The sequence below is a fragment of the Trichomycterus rosablanca genome, chromosome 16 (assembly GCF_030014385.1).
Source record: "Trichomycterus rosablanca isolate fTriRos1 chromosome 16, fTriRos1.hap1, whole genome shotgun sequence".
Classification (NCBI taxonomy): domain Eukaryota; kingdom Metazoa; phylum Chordata; class Actinopteri; order Siluriformes; family Trichomycteridae; genus Trichomycterus; species Trichomycterus rosablanca.
In genome coordinates this window covers 26,738,984-26,759,027 of record NC_086003.1, presented here as the reverse complement: position 1 = coordinate 26,759,027, position 20,044 = coordinate 26,738,984, and the positions used below count along the sequence as shown (strand labels likewise).

The 20,044-nt window shown below is 40.7% G+C and overlaps 2 protein-coding genes across 2 annotated transcripts in view; one reads left to right on the top strand and one right to left on the bottom strand.

The window, feature by feature from the left end:
- usp28 (ubiquitin specific peptidase 28) overlaps positions 1 to 3,817 on the bottom strand; it is a 21,764-nt gene extending 17,947 nt beyond the window's left edge. The window contains exons 1-2 of the mRNA XM_063011118.1: positions 3,696 to 3,817; positions 365 to 439 (exon numbers count right to left, since the gene is read on the bottom strand). Coding sequence (XP_062867188.1) covers positions 365 to 439; positions 3,696 to 3,743 — 123 coding nt within the window. The 5' untranslated portion in view covers positions 3,744 to 3,817. The remainder of the gene's footprint in view (positions 1 to 364; positions 440 to 3,695) is intronic.
- A 4,083-nt stretch (positions 3,818 to 7,900) lies between these two features.
- htr3b (5-hydroxytryptamine (serotonin) receptor 3B) lies at positions 7,901 to 19,802 on the top strand. The gene is made up of 8 exons (XM_063012170.1): positions 7,901 to 8,047; positions 8,832 to 8,876; positions 9,720 to 9,829; positions 10,559 to 10,728; positions 13,361 to 13,518; positions 15,564 to 15,774; positions 17,393 to 17,602; positions 18,761 to 19,802. Exons 1-8 carry the CDS (start codon positions 7,901 to 7,903, stop codon positions 19,024 to 19,026), a joined length of 1,317 nt encoding a protein of 438 aa, XP_062868240.1. The 3' UTR covers positions 19,027 to 19,802.
- Positions 19,803 to 20,044: the final 242 nt, after the last annotated feature.

Here is a 20,044-nt window from a genome sequence, read left to right as displayed (position 1 = left end):
ATACAGGAAAGTTACAATAATAATTACTAACATGTAATTAGAAGGCCATAATAAACAATTTCTGCATGCATCCCAGCAGACTTCTAAAAAACCCACAACAATATATAATGTAAGTTGAAGTATGTGTTACAGTCACAGTCACAGAAATCATTAAAGTCCCAAGACTGCCATGACATTTAACTTTAACCTGATCTGTGCGTCCATTTAACGCAGCCCTAGATTTTCTTTGAGAAATCCCCACTGTAGAAGCCACTGTGTTATTTCCATATTTACAAACAGCAGTCTGTTTTCAAAATCTAGGTCACATTACTGCTCCAGTTTATATTACATTATATGGTGAGCAGGATGGATCATCTGAACCTACGTTAAGGGCACGCTGGAGAATCTGCCAGTCCTGAATGCCAGTGATCTCCTTCAGCTGGTTAAGCAGCATCTGAGTCTGAACAAAATGCATAAATATCACCATTAATCATGCTGTCCATCGCTGGTTTGAGTTGAGAAAACAGCTGCAGGTGTAATCTGATTAAATTAGTAAACACGTTAACTGTCCTAGATTTGTTTTACCTCAAACACACACAGTTCAGACTCTTAAATATGAGTTGAGGTTAGAGAAAGAGACCAAGTCTATTATTTTAGAATAAACTTTAAAAACATATTAACAATGACATATAGACAATCAATCAATCAATCTAGCATCAAGCAATCAATCAAGCAAGTGTGCCTCATTTCTGCTGCAAGTCAGAATATACACATATAGCACTCCAGGAAAGTGGCAAACGTGGCACAACAGGTAAAAAATGCTTTATGCTAACATCTCTGTTAAAAAACAGAGTGCTCATCCATCACCACTGAGATTAGAGTTTGAATCTCAGCTGTGCTATCAACCAGCTGGGTGCTTATAAGGATACTGTTTGTTTATTAGGATTTTAACGTCATGTTTTACACACTTCAGTTACATTCATGACAGGAACAGTAGTTACTCATTACACAAGATTCATCAGTTCACAAGGTTATATGGAACACAGTCTTGGACAATTTAGTGTCTCCAATTCACCTCACTTGCACATCTTTGGACTGTGGGAGGAAACCAGAGCTCCTGTAAGAAACCCACACAGACACGGGTAGAACATGCAAACTCCACACAGAAAGGACCCGGACCGCCCCACCTGGGGATCGAACCCAGGACCTTCTTGCTGTGAGGCGACAGCGCTACCCACTTAGCCACCGTGCCACCCTTATAAGGATACTGAATTGGCTTTTTGTCTGTGGGGGTGGGACAATCAAGCAAGGGTGCCTCATTTCTTGTCTAGTTTATTGTATTAGAAAAAACTTTGAATACATTTTTACAATGACATGTAGACATACAGCACACCAGGAAAGTGGCTATCAATGTGGTACAACAGGTAAAGTTGGTTCCACATAGGTACAGGATCGTGGGAATGGGCATCACATTGGGCCATTGTTTGTCATGTTTTTACATATTTTTTGTTTCATTGTAGGTTTCCTTAAGTCACAGAAGTACTTAAGTATCAGTTATAGCAGCATTTTAGACAACATCTGTTTCAAAGAAGTTCATACTTATTTCAAAAAGAAGACACAAAACAACATTTTGAATGTGTCACAACAGAATGGCACTTATTCAGAAAGTGGGGGTGCTAGGCTGGCTTGCCTGCAGCTTTTCTACCAGCTGTACTACTGTGCCCCCCTACACTTTAGTTTGTGTTTGTAAATGTACTGGATTAAGACAAAATAAAACATTTTAAGGTATTGGATTCATTTAAAGTTTTTTACTAAGTATATCTGAGTTGGTCCATCAAAAAATTGGATGCAAGGCAGGAACGTACCCCGGCAAAAGGCACATTTTTACAGATTCACTTACATACACTTAGGGGCAATTTCAGACAGTCAATCCACTATTTGCATGGTTTTAAGAAGTGCGAGCAAATGAAAGCAACATGCAAAACTCCTCACTGACTGTAAATGAAAATGAGGTTTGAACACAAGTCCCAAGAAACCTGGCAGTCACACTTTCTGCTTTGTTTCTGTGCTGCCTTAAAGTTCTGGATGCTTTATTCCAACATCTCCATTAAAAATAACAGAGTGCTCGGCCACCACCTCTGAGATCTGAGTTCGAATCTCAGCTGTGCTATCAACCAGCTGGGTGCTTATAAGGATACTTAATTGGGTGTATGTCTGTAGGGGGTGAAACAATCAGGCAAAGATGCTTCATTTCTGCTGCAATTATGGCCCCTGCTGGCCGGTCGAATGCCTGCACAAGGAGCGCTTGATCACGGATGGCAGTGAGTAGCTCTCCGTATGCAATACAGGTGAAAAGAAGCGGTTGATTGTAAGCATGCATGTTGGAGGGGGCGCGTGACAGTCTACAGCCTCGCTCGGAGGTGGGGGGGGGGGGGGGGGGGGGCAAAAGGAATGAGAAGCAATCGTTGCAAATTGGATATAACTAGATTGGGTAAAAAAGTGGTAAATAAGTTAATAAATAGAAAATATTATAAAACTAATAACTAGTTCAACTAATTAAATCCAACTTTATTCTCTATTCTCTAGTATTTAGCGCTCATCTACAAATGCTCTAAACTTTCGTAATACTCAAAACTAAAAGAATAGAAACCATTACAATTATATTGTGAGAAAATAAAGTAAAAGCCTAATAAAGAAAATTTGTGCCATGATGTTTATGCATCATTACTAATGCAATATTAGTACGTATTTTATTCTCACATAGCCCACTCCTTATAGAAACCTAAGGTGGAGAGAAATCCATTTAACCAGAATCAGAACAGTGGAGACCACTGCTTTGTCCCCCAAACCCTGGTGGTAAGGATAGAGGTGTCATAAACAGAAGCGCTACCTAACATCAACCAAAACATAATTTTCTTTGTGTATGTTGACTTATTTAAAACATTCTTTAGCTTAAATGAATCCTTTCTAATCTACACAATCCCTCTTCTCTTAGATCAGATGCCCCATTGTTAACAATTCCACAAAACAAGCATGCACCCGGCATAGGTGGCATGTAAACACTGAAGGGGGCCCGGGGCCAGATGGGAGGTGTGGGGTTATATAAAGCAGCTGCAGCAGCAGGTGTAAATGTCAGACTGGTGGTGACTGTGGACAGAAACTCCAGCCTAAGAGCTGGAGACATATATGGAGAGCTGGAGGTCTGGCAGATCTGGCTCATGTTCTATTTCAGGCCCTGACACAGATAGCGCTTCTGTTTATGACACTATCCTTACCACCAGGGTTTGGGGGACAAAGCGCAATAGGAAAAAACACTCACACATGCGCACACATTCCTGACGTAGATTGTGATAACTAGATTAAGATTGCTATTTCAAATATTACAATGAACATCAAGGTAGTTAAAGTACAGAGTAAAGGGCCTAAAGCATTAATTCCTGTTGACTCTGTTCAGAAATTTCTTCAGCATTGGTTTTAGCTACCCTAATGTTTCTGGTTACACTTTGATGTGTCATTTTTAAATGCATGATCATGTAATTCACTCAGGTAATAAAAAACCCAAATCACCCAAAACAACCACCAACAGTCAATCAAAAATCTGTGATGTACTAACAGCAGACAGGAATGTTTAATCTCAAACCTTCACCACACACCAAAAATCTGAACACGAGTGCAGCTTGATAAAACTGGGGATGAATAAAAAGCAAACCACTCACCGAGTTGGCCGAGTTCTCTCCATGGTCACAATCCTGTTGAACTCTCATGGCAGGACAGTTTTAACAGTATTTCCCCCAGATTTCAGTGTCCTGACTCCTGAGTGTGACCTACTCCATGGATCACTCCCGCCCACACACACATGAACAGCGGAGACAAGTTACATACCCCATACCAAAATAGTGCACCCCCCTCATGCTTTACAGTAGCTACCGGTAGACCTATCAAAGTTGACGTGCCATTATACATTCGCTTCTGTAAACAGTTTAGAAAAAGACCATCAAAGCTCAAAGTACAGGAGAATAAGCAGTCTATTGAGCATTAAGTCGCCTGTGTATAGTATAAGAACCATTTATGGTGGTTTCATTTCAAATTATAACACAATTAAAAATGGTAGCAATTGATTATGAATAATACTGACATTCAATTCACTGTTTAGAAATAAGAATATAAAGATTATATAAAATTCTCTAAAAGTATTATTACTGATAAAAATATTGATATTTACATACTGAGTTAGATCCACTGATTATTGAATCAATTGTAACATACATACAGTAGTGTATACTATTACTGTCCACTTTATTAGGAACACCATACCTACACTGAGTGGAACCCCCATTTGCCCCCAGTCCTTTGTGTCATGTTTCGTACATGGTGTTGGAAACATTCTTTAGGGATTTTGGTCCATGCTGATATGGTTGCATTTTGAGTTTGACATAAATCGATAAAACAATGGAAGTATATAGGCCGTTATAGGAATGGGTATTTATATTTTAATATAGTCTTCCTGTACTAGTTGAACCAATCTGGTCATTCTATCCTGAACTCTCTTATAACAAGGAATTTCTGCCTACCATGGTCAAAGCCACTTAGATTAATTTTAGATTACTTTCCCCCCCATTGGTGTTTAATGTGATAATTAACTCAACATTAATTCTGGCACATCTTGCAATAATTCATGGACCCAACCTGCCTTGCGTCATCTGTTAAGGCTTTAATGCTGGTGGTATAATGGTGTAGGGAATGGCTTCTTGGTACACAATGGGTGTGTTCGAAAACCTAGGAAGCTGCCTTGCTGTCTTACTGCCTACATAGGCAGTAGAGAGGATTCTAATAAGTCATTGACTTATAAGGCAGGTTATTCGAACGCGCTACTTAGACAGCGATTGCATTGGGTTTCGCTTACTAAGCTAACACAATTAGCATCATGCCATTTAAACCAATGGGATGAGGTGGCACATCGCTAGCATGTCAACTAACGTACCAAAAACGGTTACATTCGCTGACAAGCCCGAACTTGCAAATAAAAACACTTGTGCAAGTTTATACAAGTTAAAAATCAATAATAATTTATTTACATTTGAAAATAACTCCGTTCGTTTCTCCACACCGTCAGCCATGTTTTTTTTCATTTTTCTGTGAGAGGAGAGCTGCCGCACTGAATGCTGGGATTGCCTTGATTGCTAAGGACGCTTCCGATGCTCACTCGTTCTTGAGTCAAAATAACATTGAAATTTTAAGATGCCTAACTAGACAGCTTATTAAGGCATCTAGGATTTCGAACAGCCTCCTTCTCTGGAGCGCACATAGGATGACGTAAAGTGCCGTCTATGTAAAGAGCTCACTAGCTTTTCGAACACACCCAGTGTCACAATTGGCCCTTCAATACCTGAGTAATACCTGAATATTTTGCTGACTATATGCATTACATTGTCACTTTGCCACAACCCCAGCTTGGTGTCTTCATCATAATGCAATAACCAGCACACTGTACTGATAAAATCAATTTGAAATGCAATTTTAATGTGTCTGAGGATTCTTTATGCGATTAAGACAATGAATAAATGAGCTGTTTTATAGTTTATCTCCATATATAATCAGGATAGTGACACCATTGAACATTTTAGTTTGGGATGCAAAAATGCCCCCAATTACTTATACTTTGGGCCACTAAGTAATAGCTAAATGAATGGAGTAAAAACATGGAGTGTTAAAAATGAATGGAGTGTTAAAAATGAGTTAACACTCCATGAGAGAGGGCAGTCACTCTGGTAATATCATCTTACCCTCATCATAGAAAAATCAATGCAGAGCTGAGTACACTGACTGTTTGTTTCTCCTCTATATTGTACACATGTAAGCCGAGATCATCCTGAAACACTTCAGCTTACTATTGCTTTAGTGAAGTGCTTTCCTTAACAATTTGCATGGATGTGGTTGAATCTTTTTGAATGCCTAACCTGAATGCAGAGGTGATGGCTGCTCCACTGCTGCTGTGTTTGCTTCTCTCAGGTAAGACTTTAGACAAACTCATAACACATATTATATATACTGTGCAAATTCATGTTTAAGTATGAAGTATAAAGTATTTTTGTATATTTAATTTCTTTGTTGTTTGATTACTGGTTAGTGCACTGATGTCTATTGTGTAAAACTACTGTTTTTTGGAGCTGAGTTACTACGTGAATGATAAAAGTCAGGTTTAATGACTAAATTATTACTGATTAAAAATTTACTAATAAAAGTTTAATGCAAAGGAAAACCACAAATTCAATTTACTGAAGTGATTGATTAACCAAAGTAAATTCTTCAGCCAAGTTACACAGCCAATGCTGCTAACAAATAAGGGAGGCGTGTAGTAGCTAACACTTTAGCACAGTACTAAACATTATTATTAGTTCCATTAATATTTCTAACATTCATTCTTCTATTATATAAAACTGTTATAAGTTACTATATGTTACTATCAGCTGTGATGCTTTGATACGTGTTTGATGCTAAATTAATGACTTAAGTTTTCTTTCTTTATTTCCCTTATTTGTCAGCAACTTTAGCCTTGTAGCTAAAAGCTAACTTCACATGCCTAACATTACTCTGCTGATCGACTAAATTTGTGACATCATTAACTGAAATAAAATAATAGATTTACTAAACTGTGCTATTCGATAGCTGTGTTTTTATTTATTCTTTATTTATATTATTGTCTATATTAGTCAGTATGTGTGTTGTCATTATAAAATGTATGTGCTCTATGTGTGTGTGCTCATTAAACACTGGAGTTCACACAACTGATTAGTATAATATTGTAATTTAAAAGCAATAAAAAGCTTTACAACTAAATAACTAAGTGTGTAGCACTGTTGCGTCACAGCAAGAAGGTCCTGGGTTCGATCCCCAGGTGGGGCGGTCCGGGTCCTTTCTGTGTGGAGTTATCATGTTCTTGTCCCCGTGTCCAAAGATGTCAAAGTGAGGTGAATTGGAGATACAAAATTGTCCATGACTGTGTTTGATATAAACTTGTGAACTGATGAATCTTGTGTAATGAGTAACTACCGTTCCTGTCATAAATGTAACCAAAGTGTAAAACATGACATTAAAATCCTAATAAATAAATAAACAACTAAATAAAAACCAAGAACGCTGGCTCTAAACCAAACCAAAACCTGATTATGATTTGGATTTTTATCCCCACATGGTGAAAATCAAAATTAACTTCCATCTAAGATATAATTTAGCCTGACAGGGCTCTTATTTTTCTTTTTGTAGGCCAATGATTACATTTAAAACTTAAACACATCTATACACAATATGAAAATAATATTTTAATAATAATTTTCAAAAATCATTTTCAGAATCTAAAAAAATACTAAAAAATGAATAATAATTAATTAGCAATAAATAATGTTTGTTTATTAGGATTTTAATGTCATGTTTTACACTTTGGTTACATTCATGACAGGAACGGTAGTTACTCATTACACAAAATTCATCAGTTCACAAGTTTTAACGTCAAACACAGTCATGGACAATTTAGAATCTTCAATTCACCTCACTCGCATGTCTTTGGACTGTGGGAGGAAACCGCAGCTCCCGGAGGAAACCCACGCAGACACGGGGAGAACATGCAAACTCCACACAGAAAGAACCCGGACTGCCCCACCTGGGGATCGAATCCAGGACCTTCTTGCTGTGAGGCGACAGTGCTACCCATGAGCCACCGTGCTGCCCGTTTTTCTTTTGTAAGCCAATAATTTTCAAAATGTAAAAAATTATACAACAACCCTCAAATCTCTATACAAATAATACTTAATTAATAATAAATATTGTAAATATTGTAGAAACACAACCTCTGTTGCTCGATTACTGCTGATTACTGTGCTGCTGATTTACGATCATTTATTTAGTGATTTGTCAGGCCGATTCAATGCAAGAAAAACCAAAACGCTCTGCACTAAACCAGCTGACCCGCACACTGCTGCGCCACTACGACTGTGGGGTTCGACCCGTTCTCAACTGGACTACACCTACAGTCGTCTACATCGACCTCATCCTCCAGTCTGTACTCGATGTGGTAAGTCTGAAATATATATGTATATATTTTTTTTAAAGAAATGCTTAGGAAAGAATCACATATTTATTTAATTTGCACTAACCCACCAAAGCTCTGTGATGGAGTGGCGCCCTATCCAGCCTTGCGCCCATGTAACCGGACCTGCTGTGACCCCGACCAGGATAAAGCAGTTGATAGAAATGAAAGATAAGAATTAAACATCTGAAGATATTAAAAGACATAAAGATATTTTAGCTACAAAGTTAGGTTAATGAAAGTTTGTCAGCCAAATGGTCATCATACATACCAATTTAATCAAATCCAACAAAGGAAGTCACTCACTCACTCACTTTCTTAACTGCTTATCCAATCAGGGTTGCGGGGGGTGCTGGAGCCTATCCCAGCTTTTCAATGGGCGCAAGGCACACAGCAACACCCTGGACGGGGCGCCACTCCATCGCAGGGCAGACACACACACACACACACATTCACCTATAGGGCAATTCAGTGTCTCCAATTAACCTGACTGCATGTTTTTGGACTGTGGGAGGAAACCAGAGCTCCCGGAGGAAACCCACACAGACACGGGGAGAACATGCAAACTCCACACAGAAAGGACCCGGACCGCTCCACCTGGGAATGATACCCAGGACCTTCTTGCTGTGAGGCGACAGTGCTACTCACCGAGCCACTGTACTGCCCCCCAACATATAGTGTATTAGTAAAGCATACATTATATATTGTATACATTGTATAGATTTGTACACTTAAATACAAGTTCATGTTTCTGTGCTTCTTTTTACAGGATGGACAGATGCAGAAAGTGACCACAAACATTTGGTATCGCCAAGTTGGTATCAATTTTTACCAGTAGGCTACATGTGGGTGCCAGTTTTGTGAACTGAGCTTAGCTGATTATGTATTTTTAATATTACAATAATTGCCAAAAAGCCATAAAGTATAAACAAGTGATTAATTTAATATGGATAATTTAAAAGATAAATTGGCCCTATGTATTTGTTTAGTGATTCTTTTACAACCAAGACCAGAGAATCTTGAACTAATTCACAGTCAGTGTTAGACTTATCGGAGCCAGATGTGCTGTAGTGATTTCATTTTTACTTTCTGCAATATGAAAACACCTGACTGAAATATACACTATATGGCCACATGACCATGGGATTGTTGGACATCCTATTACATCCCATCTTCTCAGCTATTACAACAACTGCTTTTCTGAGAAGCCTTCTTACAAGACCTTTGTTTGTTGAAGTTTGTCTGTGGGAATTTGTGTTCATTTAGCCAAAAGAGTGTTTGTATGACTGGACACAAATGTTGGTAAGAAAGCCTCAGTTGATCTTCCAGTTTAATCCAAAGCTGTTCAGTCAGGACCCCATACAGGACACTGGAGTTTCTTTAAACCGAGCTTTTCATGTTGTTATAGGACCTGCTTTGTGCACAAGGGCTTCCCATATCATGTCATTTCTTTTATATAATTGATTTACTGCACCTGTTAGCAACTTGTGGCTGAAACACACAAATCAATAATTAGAAGGGGTGTTCCTTATTTCTGTCCATAAAGTGTACAGGAAAAGTGTGAGGAAAAATATATTTCTCAAACATATATAATTTATTTATGCATCTGCTTCTATTTTTTTTTTTAATAATGGACTGTATCATGCTTTAATTTCAGATCTGGAAAGATGAGTTTCTCGTTTGGGATCCAGAAGAATTTGATGGCATCACGGAAATATCGCTCTCCTCTGATGCTATCTGGGTGCCTGATGTCATCATCAGTGAATTGTGAGAACAAAAAAAATAAATAAAATACCAATTTCTGGAAGTGACATATAAAGGCGGTGGTTATATAGTAGCTCAGTGGTTAAGGAGCTGGCTTAGAAGGGCTCTCGGGTGGCGGATTAGTAAAACATTCAAGCCCACCAGTGCTGAGATCTCAAGCTCTGGAGTTTGAATCTCAATTCTCCTATCAGCTGACCGGGCGTCTGTACAGACACATGATTGGCTGTGTGTCTGTAAGGGGTGGAACAGTAGACGAACAGGTTTTCTCATTACTGCTGCAATTGTTGCAATATTTCTTTATAGCTGGTTGTTTGAAGGTGTCTGCACAGAGACGGGGATAATAGAGGTCGATGTGTGACTCAGCGTTCACTGAGTAATGAAAAAGAAGTGGTTGATATTGCACACCTATCCTCCTGAGTCAGAAGTGGAAGGTTTGCTGTAAAAGTGAAATGTGATCGGGGAATTAGATACAACAATATTGGGAAGAAATGCGTAAAAACAGAAAATGGCCAGGTTGCCAGTGTTGGACCACTGAGCAAGGCATTTAACCCTTAATTGCTTGCCTTTGTATTTGAGTTTCGTATACCAGCTCAGTAGTAAGTCACTTTAGATACAAGTGTCTGCTAAATGCAATAAATGTGAATTTATATACAGATAATTACAAATACGGACAGTAGTGTAATTATATACTATAAATCTACCTCACTTTTGTACTTCTTGTTCTGTCCTCAGTATGGATGAAGGCAAATCTCCCGTCATTCCATACGTTTACGTCAACTCTTCCGGAACTGTGAAGAACTACAAACCCATCCAGGTGGTCTCGGCCTGTGATCTGGAGATGTACGCCTTTCCCTTCGACAAGCAGAACTGCACTCTGACCTTTCGCAGCTGGCTTCACTCTGGTACCGTCCTCTGTAGTACTTAAAATTATTTTGACCTGGTTGTAAATGGCTGAGGTAGGTTAGCTGGACATACCTAGAGATAGATGTATACCGTGTTACTATTTTAGTATTTGCTTCATTAAAGTACATCTAAACCTTAATGTACAGATTCCTACCATCCAGATTAATGGTACAACAACTCTTGTTGAAATCAGTGTAACAGATAGCACCTGTGCCAGTCTGTATCCTGCTTTAAAAAAAGCATGCTTAGGTGGCGCAACGGTCTAATGCGCTAGTCATTTACTGCTGAGATCTTTGGCTCTTGAGTTGGAATTCCAGCCAGTGCTATAAACTTGGCCAGGCATCCGAACTGGCTGTGCCTCAGGGAGGAAGGTTGATTAGAATAGAATAGATTTCCTTTATTTGTCATATATACATATACAGTGGGGCCAAAAAGTATTTAGTCAGCCACTGATTGTGCAGGTTCTCCTACTTAGAAAGATGAGAGAGGTCTGTAATTTTCATCATAGGTACACTTCAACTATGAGAGACAAAATGAGAAAAAAAAATCCAGGAAATCACATTGTAGGATTTTTAAAGAATTTATTTGTAAATTATGGTGGAAAATAAGTATTTGGTCAATAACAAAAGTTCAACTCAATACTTTGTAACATAACCTTTGTTGGCAATGACAGAGGTCAAACGTTTCCTGTAAGTCTTCACCAGGTTTGCACACACTGTAGCTGCTATTTTGGCCCATTCCTCCATGCAGATCTCCTCTAGAGCAGTGATGTTTTGGGGCTGTCGCTGGGCAACACGGACTCCACAAATTTTCTATGGGGTTGAGGTCTGGAGACTGGCTAGGCCACTCCAGGACCATGAAATGCTTTTTACGGAGCCACTCCTTCGTTGCCCGAGCGGTGTGTTTGGGATCATTGTCATGCTGGAAGACCCAGCCACGTTCCATCTTCAATGCTCTCACTGATGGAAGGAGGTTTTGGCTTAAAATCTCACGATACATGGCCCCGTTCATTCTTCCCTTAACACGGATCAGTCGTCCTGTCCCCTTTGCAGAAAAACAGCCCCAAAGCATGATGTTTCCACCCCCATGCTTCACAGTAGGTATGGTGTTCTTGGGTTTTTCTTCTTCCTCCAAACACGACGAGTTGAGTTTTTACCAAAAAGTTCCATTTTGGTTTCATCTGACCACATGATATTCTCCCAATCCTCTTCTGGATCATCCATATGCTCTCTGGCAAACTTCAGACAGGCCTGGACATGTACTGGCTTAAGCAGGGGGACACGCCTGGCACTGCAGGATTTGAGTCCCTCTCGGCGTAGTGTGTTACTGATGGTAGCCTTTGTTACTTTGGTCCCAGCTCTCTGCAGGTCATTCATCAGGTCCCTCCGTGTAGTTCTGGGATTTTTGCTCACCGTTCTCATGATTATTTTAACCCCACAGGATGAGATCTTGCATGGGGCCCCAGATCGAGGGAGATTATCAATGGTCTTGTATGTCTTCCATTTTCTTACAATTGCTCCCACAGTTGATCTATTCACACCAACCTGCTTGCCTATTGTAGATTCACTCTTCCCAGCCTGGTGCAGGTCTACAATTTTCTTCCTGGTGTCCTTCGACAGCTCTTTGGTCTTGGCCATGGTTGAGTTTGGAGTCTGACTGTTTGAGGCTGTGGACAGGTGTCTTTTATACAGATAACGAGGTCAAACAGGTGCCATTAATACAGGTAACGAGTGGAGGACAGAAGAGCTTCTTAAAGAAGAAGTTACAGGTCTGTGAGAGCCAGAAATCTTGCTTGTTTGTTATTGACCAAATACTTATTTTCCACCATAATTTACAAATAAATTCTTTAAAAATCCTACAATGTGATTTCCTGGATTTTTTTTTTCTCATTTTGTCTCTCATAGTTGAAGTGTACCTATGATGCAAATTACAGACCTCTCTCATCTTTCTAAGTAGGAGAACCTGCACAATCAGTGGCTGACTAAATACTTTTTGACCCCACTGTATAGGTGTACAGTACAACGGAATTCTTTCTTTGCGTAACCCAGGTTGTTTGGAAGCTGGGGTCAGAGCACAGGCTTAGCCATTGTAGGGCACCCCTGGAGCACAGGGGGTTAAGGGCCCTGCTCAATTTTACTACCAGGGATAACAAAATTAAAAGGCAACTTCTTAATCTACTGTCTGGTCAAGACGCAGGCTTGAGTGCAAGAGAGAGACAGAAAGCATGGCCTGTTACTCTGTACATGTTAAGGTGCATCGTACAAGTACGCAACTGGTATAAAGAGGTGGCCGGCAGGTTCACACCTGTTGGAGAGACCTGTGCTAGTCTGCGGCCCTGAATGACCAGCAAGAGTGCCATTTAAGTGGCAGGAGGAATGCAAGTGGACATTTCTCTATTGGGAGAATGTGATGGAGAGAATGCACAAAATAAACAAATACATAAATAAAATCAAGAAACGACACATGATAATTTAACAATATCAAATATCTGTTAAATATCTATGAGTAGATTTCACACATGTACATGTACATAGACTTTATTTGCATAGAAAATAGGAACTAAAATAGCAATAGTGCATTCAAATTTGCAAAAATGAAAGGTGGAATGTGACATTTGCGTCTGGTTCGCAGTGAAAGAGGTGGACCTGGCACTGTGGAGGAGCGCCAAGGACATCGCAAACGACACCCGGGAGTTCATGAACGATGGCGAATGGGAGCTGCTCTCAGTGCCCTCGTATTACTGGAAGCTCAACCTGGCCGACAAGGATTACGCCCACATCCAGTTCAATGTGAGGACGCTAAAGGCTTAAATCATGCGATACAGTTTGTTTTTTATGGAAAACGGGTTCAAAGATCCTAGACTGGGCACGACCAATGTATACATAACAGCAGGGTGTCTAATGAAATCAGGGAGTGAAGAGCGATAGTGGTTTACAGAGTGCCTGGGGCTGTATGGACGTATTCTAATGATTGATGTTAGGCCACACCCATTGCTAACTGGTATTTAAAAAATCAATTACTAATAAAACTGTTGATAAATACACGTGGGAGAAGATAATTGTAGAGGAACTCCAGTGGCCTGCACAGAACACGACTTCACCTCCTTGATTGTGAGCCAGGCGTTCAACATCAGCGCCTGACTTTGCAAATGCTTGTTCAACCAAATGGGCTCAAATTCCTACAGACACACTCTGAAGCCTTTCCAAAGAGCCACGAAGGGGAAGCCACGTCCACATTAATGCTGATGGTTTTGGTATGGGATGCCCAACAAACTCAGGTGTCTACACACTTTTGGCCATACAGTGTGTCCTATAAAATGCTTTTTTTCCATTCCTGCTCCTGTAAAAAAAGTATTTAAGCTGGTGCTGGTCTATTGACAACGGTCTGACATGTGTCACACCCAGTGCAATAAAGTTAGGAGAAGCTGTTAGCAACGGCGCGCTAATGCTTATAGATGAGGCTTAACGGCAGACAGCGTGCTGTGAGGACGGCGATAATGAGACTGTCTCTCTGGCATTTGATCAATGAGCATCTTGGACCAACGGCTCTGAGCTGCAGAGTGAGCCGCAGCGCTGTGTCGAGATGCTCACACCGGGGAGGAAAGTGCACACCAGCTCTTCGATTACCTTTAGTCCACGGCTCATTGGCACAGGCCGTTTAGGGATCCATATTTGCGTTCTCATTCATCGGTTAACTAGGCGGCGTACAGGGGGAGCGCTTAAGTCAGTGTGAAATTGCTCTTTGTGGCACAGTGAAGGTTTAAGCAGCATTAAAAGAGGCAAAGCGGTATGGATGGTTAGCTGGTCCGACTGGAAAAAACACGAGTGGATCTGAGAGCCTCGTGCTGGATTTCTCCGAAGCAATTACGGCAGGCCTGGCGTACAGCTCACAGGGGTCTGAAGTGTAAGAAACCTATTTTAGCTCTAAAATGAGCACTCGTGGGTCAGGAGGGTTATTAACAAGGGCTGCAGGTTTCGGAGTTTCAGTAGACGCATATGAACTGATGTGGGGTCCAACTAGTGTCAACTAGGACTAGTTAATCACTTAACATGTCCTAAGGAAGTCAATTTTATATTTTTTGGTGCAATTTAGCTTTGCCAAGTCAAAAGACACATGCACATTACATTTCATTGAAAGCTTACTCTGTTAGTATGCGACTTACACTATATGGCCAACAGTATTTGGACACCTGACCATAGACTTGTTGGACATTCCATTTCAAAAACAAATCGTATTAGGGCCGCTCAGGTAGCGCAGTGGTAAAAACACACGCTAGCACACCGGAGCTGGGATCTCGAATACATCGTATCGAATCTCAGCCCTGCCATCCGATTGGCCTGTTGTTCATATAGGGGAGGGGTAGTAGTAAGCTGGATAGGGTCTCCTCGTAACTGATGCAACTACGACCTCTGCTGGCTGATTGATGGCACCTGCATGGGGGGGTGTGTGTTAATCAGTGTGTGTCTCTCCGTACACAGTGCTGATCCGCATTGCACTCGCCTAGTGCAGGTGAAAAGATGCATACGGCTGCTGCCCATGTGTCGGAGGGGGCGTGGGTTAGCTTCGTTCTCCTCAAATCAGAGCGGGGATCGACATTAGTGGAGAGAAAGCGTGATGCAATCGGGCAATTGGATGCGCTAAAAGTCGGGAGAAAAAGGGGCGAAAATACATAAACATATATATATATATATATAATCGTATTAAACATTAATAACATTAATGGACCTCTGTGTAATGTTTTCAGCTGAAGGAAAATGACTTGACCACAGAACTATCTGGGTTTGGTATAATGGCTAAAAAAAATACCATCCTTATACCCGCTTACCCTCTTTAGGTACTGATCCGTCGACGCCCCCTGCTGTATGTGGTCAGTGTGCTCATCCCCAGCATCTTTCTCATGGTGGTGGACGTCATCAGCTTCTACCTTCCACCCAACAGTGGAACCCGGATCACATTCAAAACCAGCATTCTGCTGGGCTACACCGTGTTCAGAGTCAACATGATGGACGAAATTCCAGCCACAGCCATTAAAACACCTCTTATTGGTAGGTCATTAAACATACCCTCTTCCCTCAAATATTCAGAAGTATACAAAAGTTTAGGCACCCCTGGGGAAAGTCCACATTTACATTTACACACATAGTGTTCTTTCACATTGTACCTATAAATATGAACCTAGTTGGTCCACCTTGTAGATGTAAAGTCAGAGACGATTGCTCATCTATTGCTGCTGTTTGAGTTGGTCATCTTCTAGACCTTCATCAGTGGTCACAGGACGCTGCCCACAGGGTGCTGTTGGATGGATATTTTTGGTTGGTGGACTATTCTCAGTCCATCAGTGACAGTGAGGTGTTTAAAAACTCCAGCAGCGCTGCTGTGTCTGATCCACTCATACCAGCACAACACACACTAACACACCACCACCATGTCAGTGTCACTGCAGTGCTGAGAATGATCCACCACCTAAATAATACCTGCTCTATAGTGGTCCTGTGGGGGTCCTGACCATTGAAGAACAGCATGAACGGGGGCTAACAAAACATGCATAGAAACAGATGGACTGACTACAGTCAGTAATTGTAGAACTACAAAGTGCTTCTATATGGTAAGTGGAGCTGATAAAATGGACAGTGAGTGTAGAAACAAGGAGGTGGTTTTAATGTTATGGCTTATCGGTGTATATTCTTGTGTGTTCATATTTATATGAACAAATACAGAATACATAACGTGTGTGGATATATACAATACAGTGAAAATATATCAAATAAAAACCATAAGTGATGGAATATCTGTTTCCTCTCTCAACATTAACTACAGGAAATTGTTTTCTATATTTTAGTGCACTGAGTTAATCTGCAGAATTTAACATACAGGAAGAAATTTTTCTTATTATTTTTCATAAGAAAATAATAAAACATGGAATATTCTTACATGAATCTTTATATATACCACCAATGAGCCAAAACATTAGGACCATCCGCTAATGAGATGGCACCAGGATGTGCTGTAGAAAATTCCATTTCAGACTGTACTGAAGTTGCAGAACCTGTGGATAAAGTGCTGGTGCTGGTACTAGATATCACAGGACTGACTCAGATACACACAGGCTGCCCAAGTATGCTGCTTAAACATCTGTACCCAACATCAGCCCGACGTTTAGTATCTCCCTGACCATGACAATCACAATTCTGATGAAACAGGCATTGCCATGAAGGTTTTCGGAGGGGGGGACAGACAGATAGATAGACAGATAGATAGATAGACAGATAGATAGACCGACAGACAGACTGACAGATAGATAGATAGACAGACGGATAGACAGACAGACAGACAGATAGAAAGATAGACAGACAGATAGATGGACAGATAGATAGATAGACAGACAGATAGATAGATAGACAGATAGATGGACAGATAGATAGACAGACAGACAGATCACTTTATTAATCCCAAAGAAAAAGTCAGATATTACAGCAGCTCAAGGTACATTAAAGTAAACAGTATTACAACATGTAAGTATTCCTGTACAACACCATGTAGGTGAATCAATAGAATAACAATATGTAATATAGTAAACTATTAAGACAGTGTTCTGTACATTAAATATTAACAGATGTGCAATAATGTTCAGAATAATTGCAGGTTTTTGTATTTGTATTACAGGTGTTTTCTTTGCTGTTTGCATGGCACTCCTGGTGCTCAGTTTGGCCAAGTCCATCTTTGTGGTCAAGCTGCTGCATCACAGTGAGAAAGAGGTAAAGGAAATGTCCATCTCTGCCTGCCTGCTGGACAAGTACAGTTCAACCGAGCAGAGCTTCACCGACACTCTTCTCACCTCGGTTAGGACTCTGGATGACATGGATCCATCAGGAGGTAAAACAATGAGCACACTGCTTCATATCAGAGCAATATATTACTGTAGTATTAGTGTATTATAATTGTTGTATAAAAGATGTGTTGCATATTGTTGGAACATGTAATGAGTATATGACAGACAGATAGATACACAGACAGGCAGATAGATAGATAGATAGATAGATAGATAGATGGATGGATGGATGGATGGATGGTTAGACAGACAGACAGACAGATAGACACACAGACTGACAGATAGATAGATAGATAGATAGATAGATAGATAGACAGACAGACAGACAGACAGACAAACAGATAGATAGATTTAGAGATAGACACACAGACTGACAGAAAGGCAGATAGATATATACACAGACAGACATATAGATAGATAGACAGACAGATAGACAGACAGATAGATAGACACACAGACTGACTGATAGACAGATAGGTAGATACACAGACAGACAGATAGATAGACACACAGACTGACTGATAGACAGATAGGTAGATACACAGACAGACAGACAGATAGATAGACAGATAGACAGACAGACAGATAGACACACAGACTGACTGATAGACAGATAGATAGATACACAGACACGAGTATTAAAACGGTCTTTTAGGCATCACTCAGAAGGTTATGTGGGTGCTGCACACACCAAAAACTCACATAATCAGGGCAGCACTGTGGCTCGGTGGGTAGCACTGTTGCCTCCCAGCAGGAAGGTCCAGGGTTCAATTCCCGGGTCCTTTCTGTGGGTTTGCATGTTCTCCCCGTGTCTGTGTGGGTTTCCTCTTGGAGCTCCGGTTTCCTCCCACAGTCAAAAAACATGCAGTCTTTGTGTGTGTGTGTGTGTGTGTGTGTGTGTGTGTGTGTGCGTATGTGTGTGTTTGCACTGTGATGGTCTGGCCAACTGTCTGGGGTGCTTTCTATTTTTTGCCCAGTGAGGTGGACCCACCACAACCTGGAATAGGATAAAGCGGTGATAAAACAGACAATGAATGAATGACATGATCAGTTCAGGATAGCACAAGGACACTTACAAGTAAAGGTTATAAAAATACATACATTTAGGTACCCGGTGAAGGTGGACCAGGACTTATCAGTGTTACACTCAGTAAACATTGCACTGTAATCACTCGCCTCTCGTCTCTGTCTCCCAACTTCAGTCTATGAATTTGATCTGTCTCCGGAGGCGGACCTGCTGTCTCTGACCGAGCCAGAGTCTGGTACATTACAGCTGGAGAAAATCCTGCAGGAACTCGTCTCTTTCAAGCTTTTCCTGCAGGAGGAGGAGGAGGAAAGTGCAGCTCAACAGGACTGGCTGGCTCTCTGTTACAAAGTGGACAAGTTTCTGTTTCGCTTTTACCTGCTCATACTGACCGTTTACTCCAGTTCTCTGCTGCTGCTGTGGAGCAGCTGGAGCTCAGCCTGATGGCATTTGTTAAGGACCATTAAGGAGGAATTTGTGTGTGTGCCAGACACGCCAGGGACCTGGGTTAAAAAAAAACAGATACATTAGTAATCTATTAATATTAATAACACATTTAAATCATGATACATTACAATTTACAAGGACACCACTGGATTAGTGTACAAAACTAATGTCAATACTTAATTTAAAGCAGCTGCAAACCTGCATGACATTAAATATTCTATTATATTATGTTTATACAGCTTTGTCTTTTTAGATGTTTTGATGTGTGACATCTACATTTCTGAACAGTGCGCCCAGGTGGTGGCGTATTCCGCTAGCACACCAGCTCTGAGATTCTGAACTCCTCGGTTCGGAACTCGCCATTGCCCATCTGACGAGCATGATTGGCAGTGCCTGCAGCAGATACTAATTGACCACCATATCTGCAGGGTGGGGGCCGGACTGTGTGTGGGTGGGTCTTCATACGCTGTGTAAGGACCCTGATTGGCGGACGAGACACCTGTGCAGAATGCAGGGGCGAGAAGAGGAGGGCTGTGCACGTGTCGGAAGAGGCGTGTACAGCGACGTGCTCTCCTCAGGGGCAATCGGGTATCTCTCAGCAGCGAAAGACAAATTGAGTACGCTAAATCGGGAGGAAAATGGGGTAAAAGTGCATAAAAAATAATAATAAATACATTTCTGAACAGCATTATTAAATGTTATTTATGTGTTTTTAATGAGTCTTTGTAGAGAATATGACTACTGTGGTCACATGTAACAATATCAAAAAATAAACACCTGAAGTTCTCAGAAACACCCAAACTCCTGCTCCTTCAATCAAAATAAACCTTTTTTAATAATGGCTAGCAGGTCCAGTACTACTGATGTAGATGAAGTTGAATGTTTGCATGTACAGGTTAATTGCACGTCTGTTGTGCAGTCCTGAGAACTGCTACTGTCCTTTTTGAATAATCAGAACACATTCTTCATTATCAAAAGCTTTTTTTATTATCATCATTAGTGAAATTTAAATTAT

Coding starts and splice junctions, on each gene's coding strand:
- htr3b (XM_063012170.1), top strand. CDS start 7,901: ATGCAAGAAAAACCAAAACGCTCTGCACTAAACCAGCTGACCCGCACA. Junction 15,775..17,392: donor CATTAAAACACCTCTTATTG/GTAGGTCATTAA, acceptor TTTGTATTACAG/GTGTTTTCTTTGCTGTTTGC. Junction 17,603..18,760: donor TGACATGGATCCATCAGGAG/GTAAAACAATGA, acceptor TCCCAACTTCAG/TCTATGAATTTGATCTGTCT.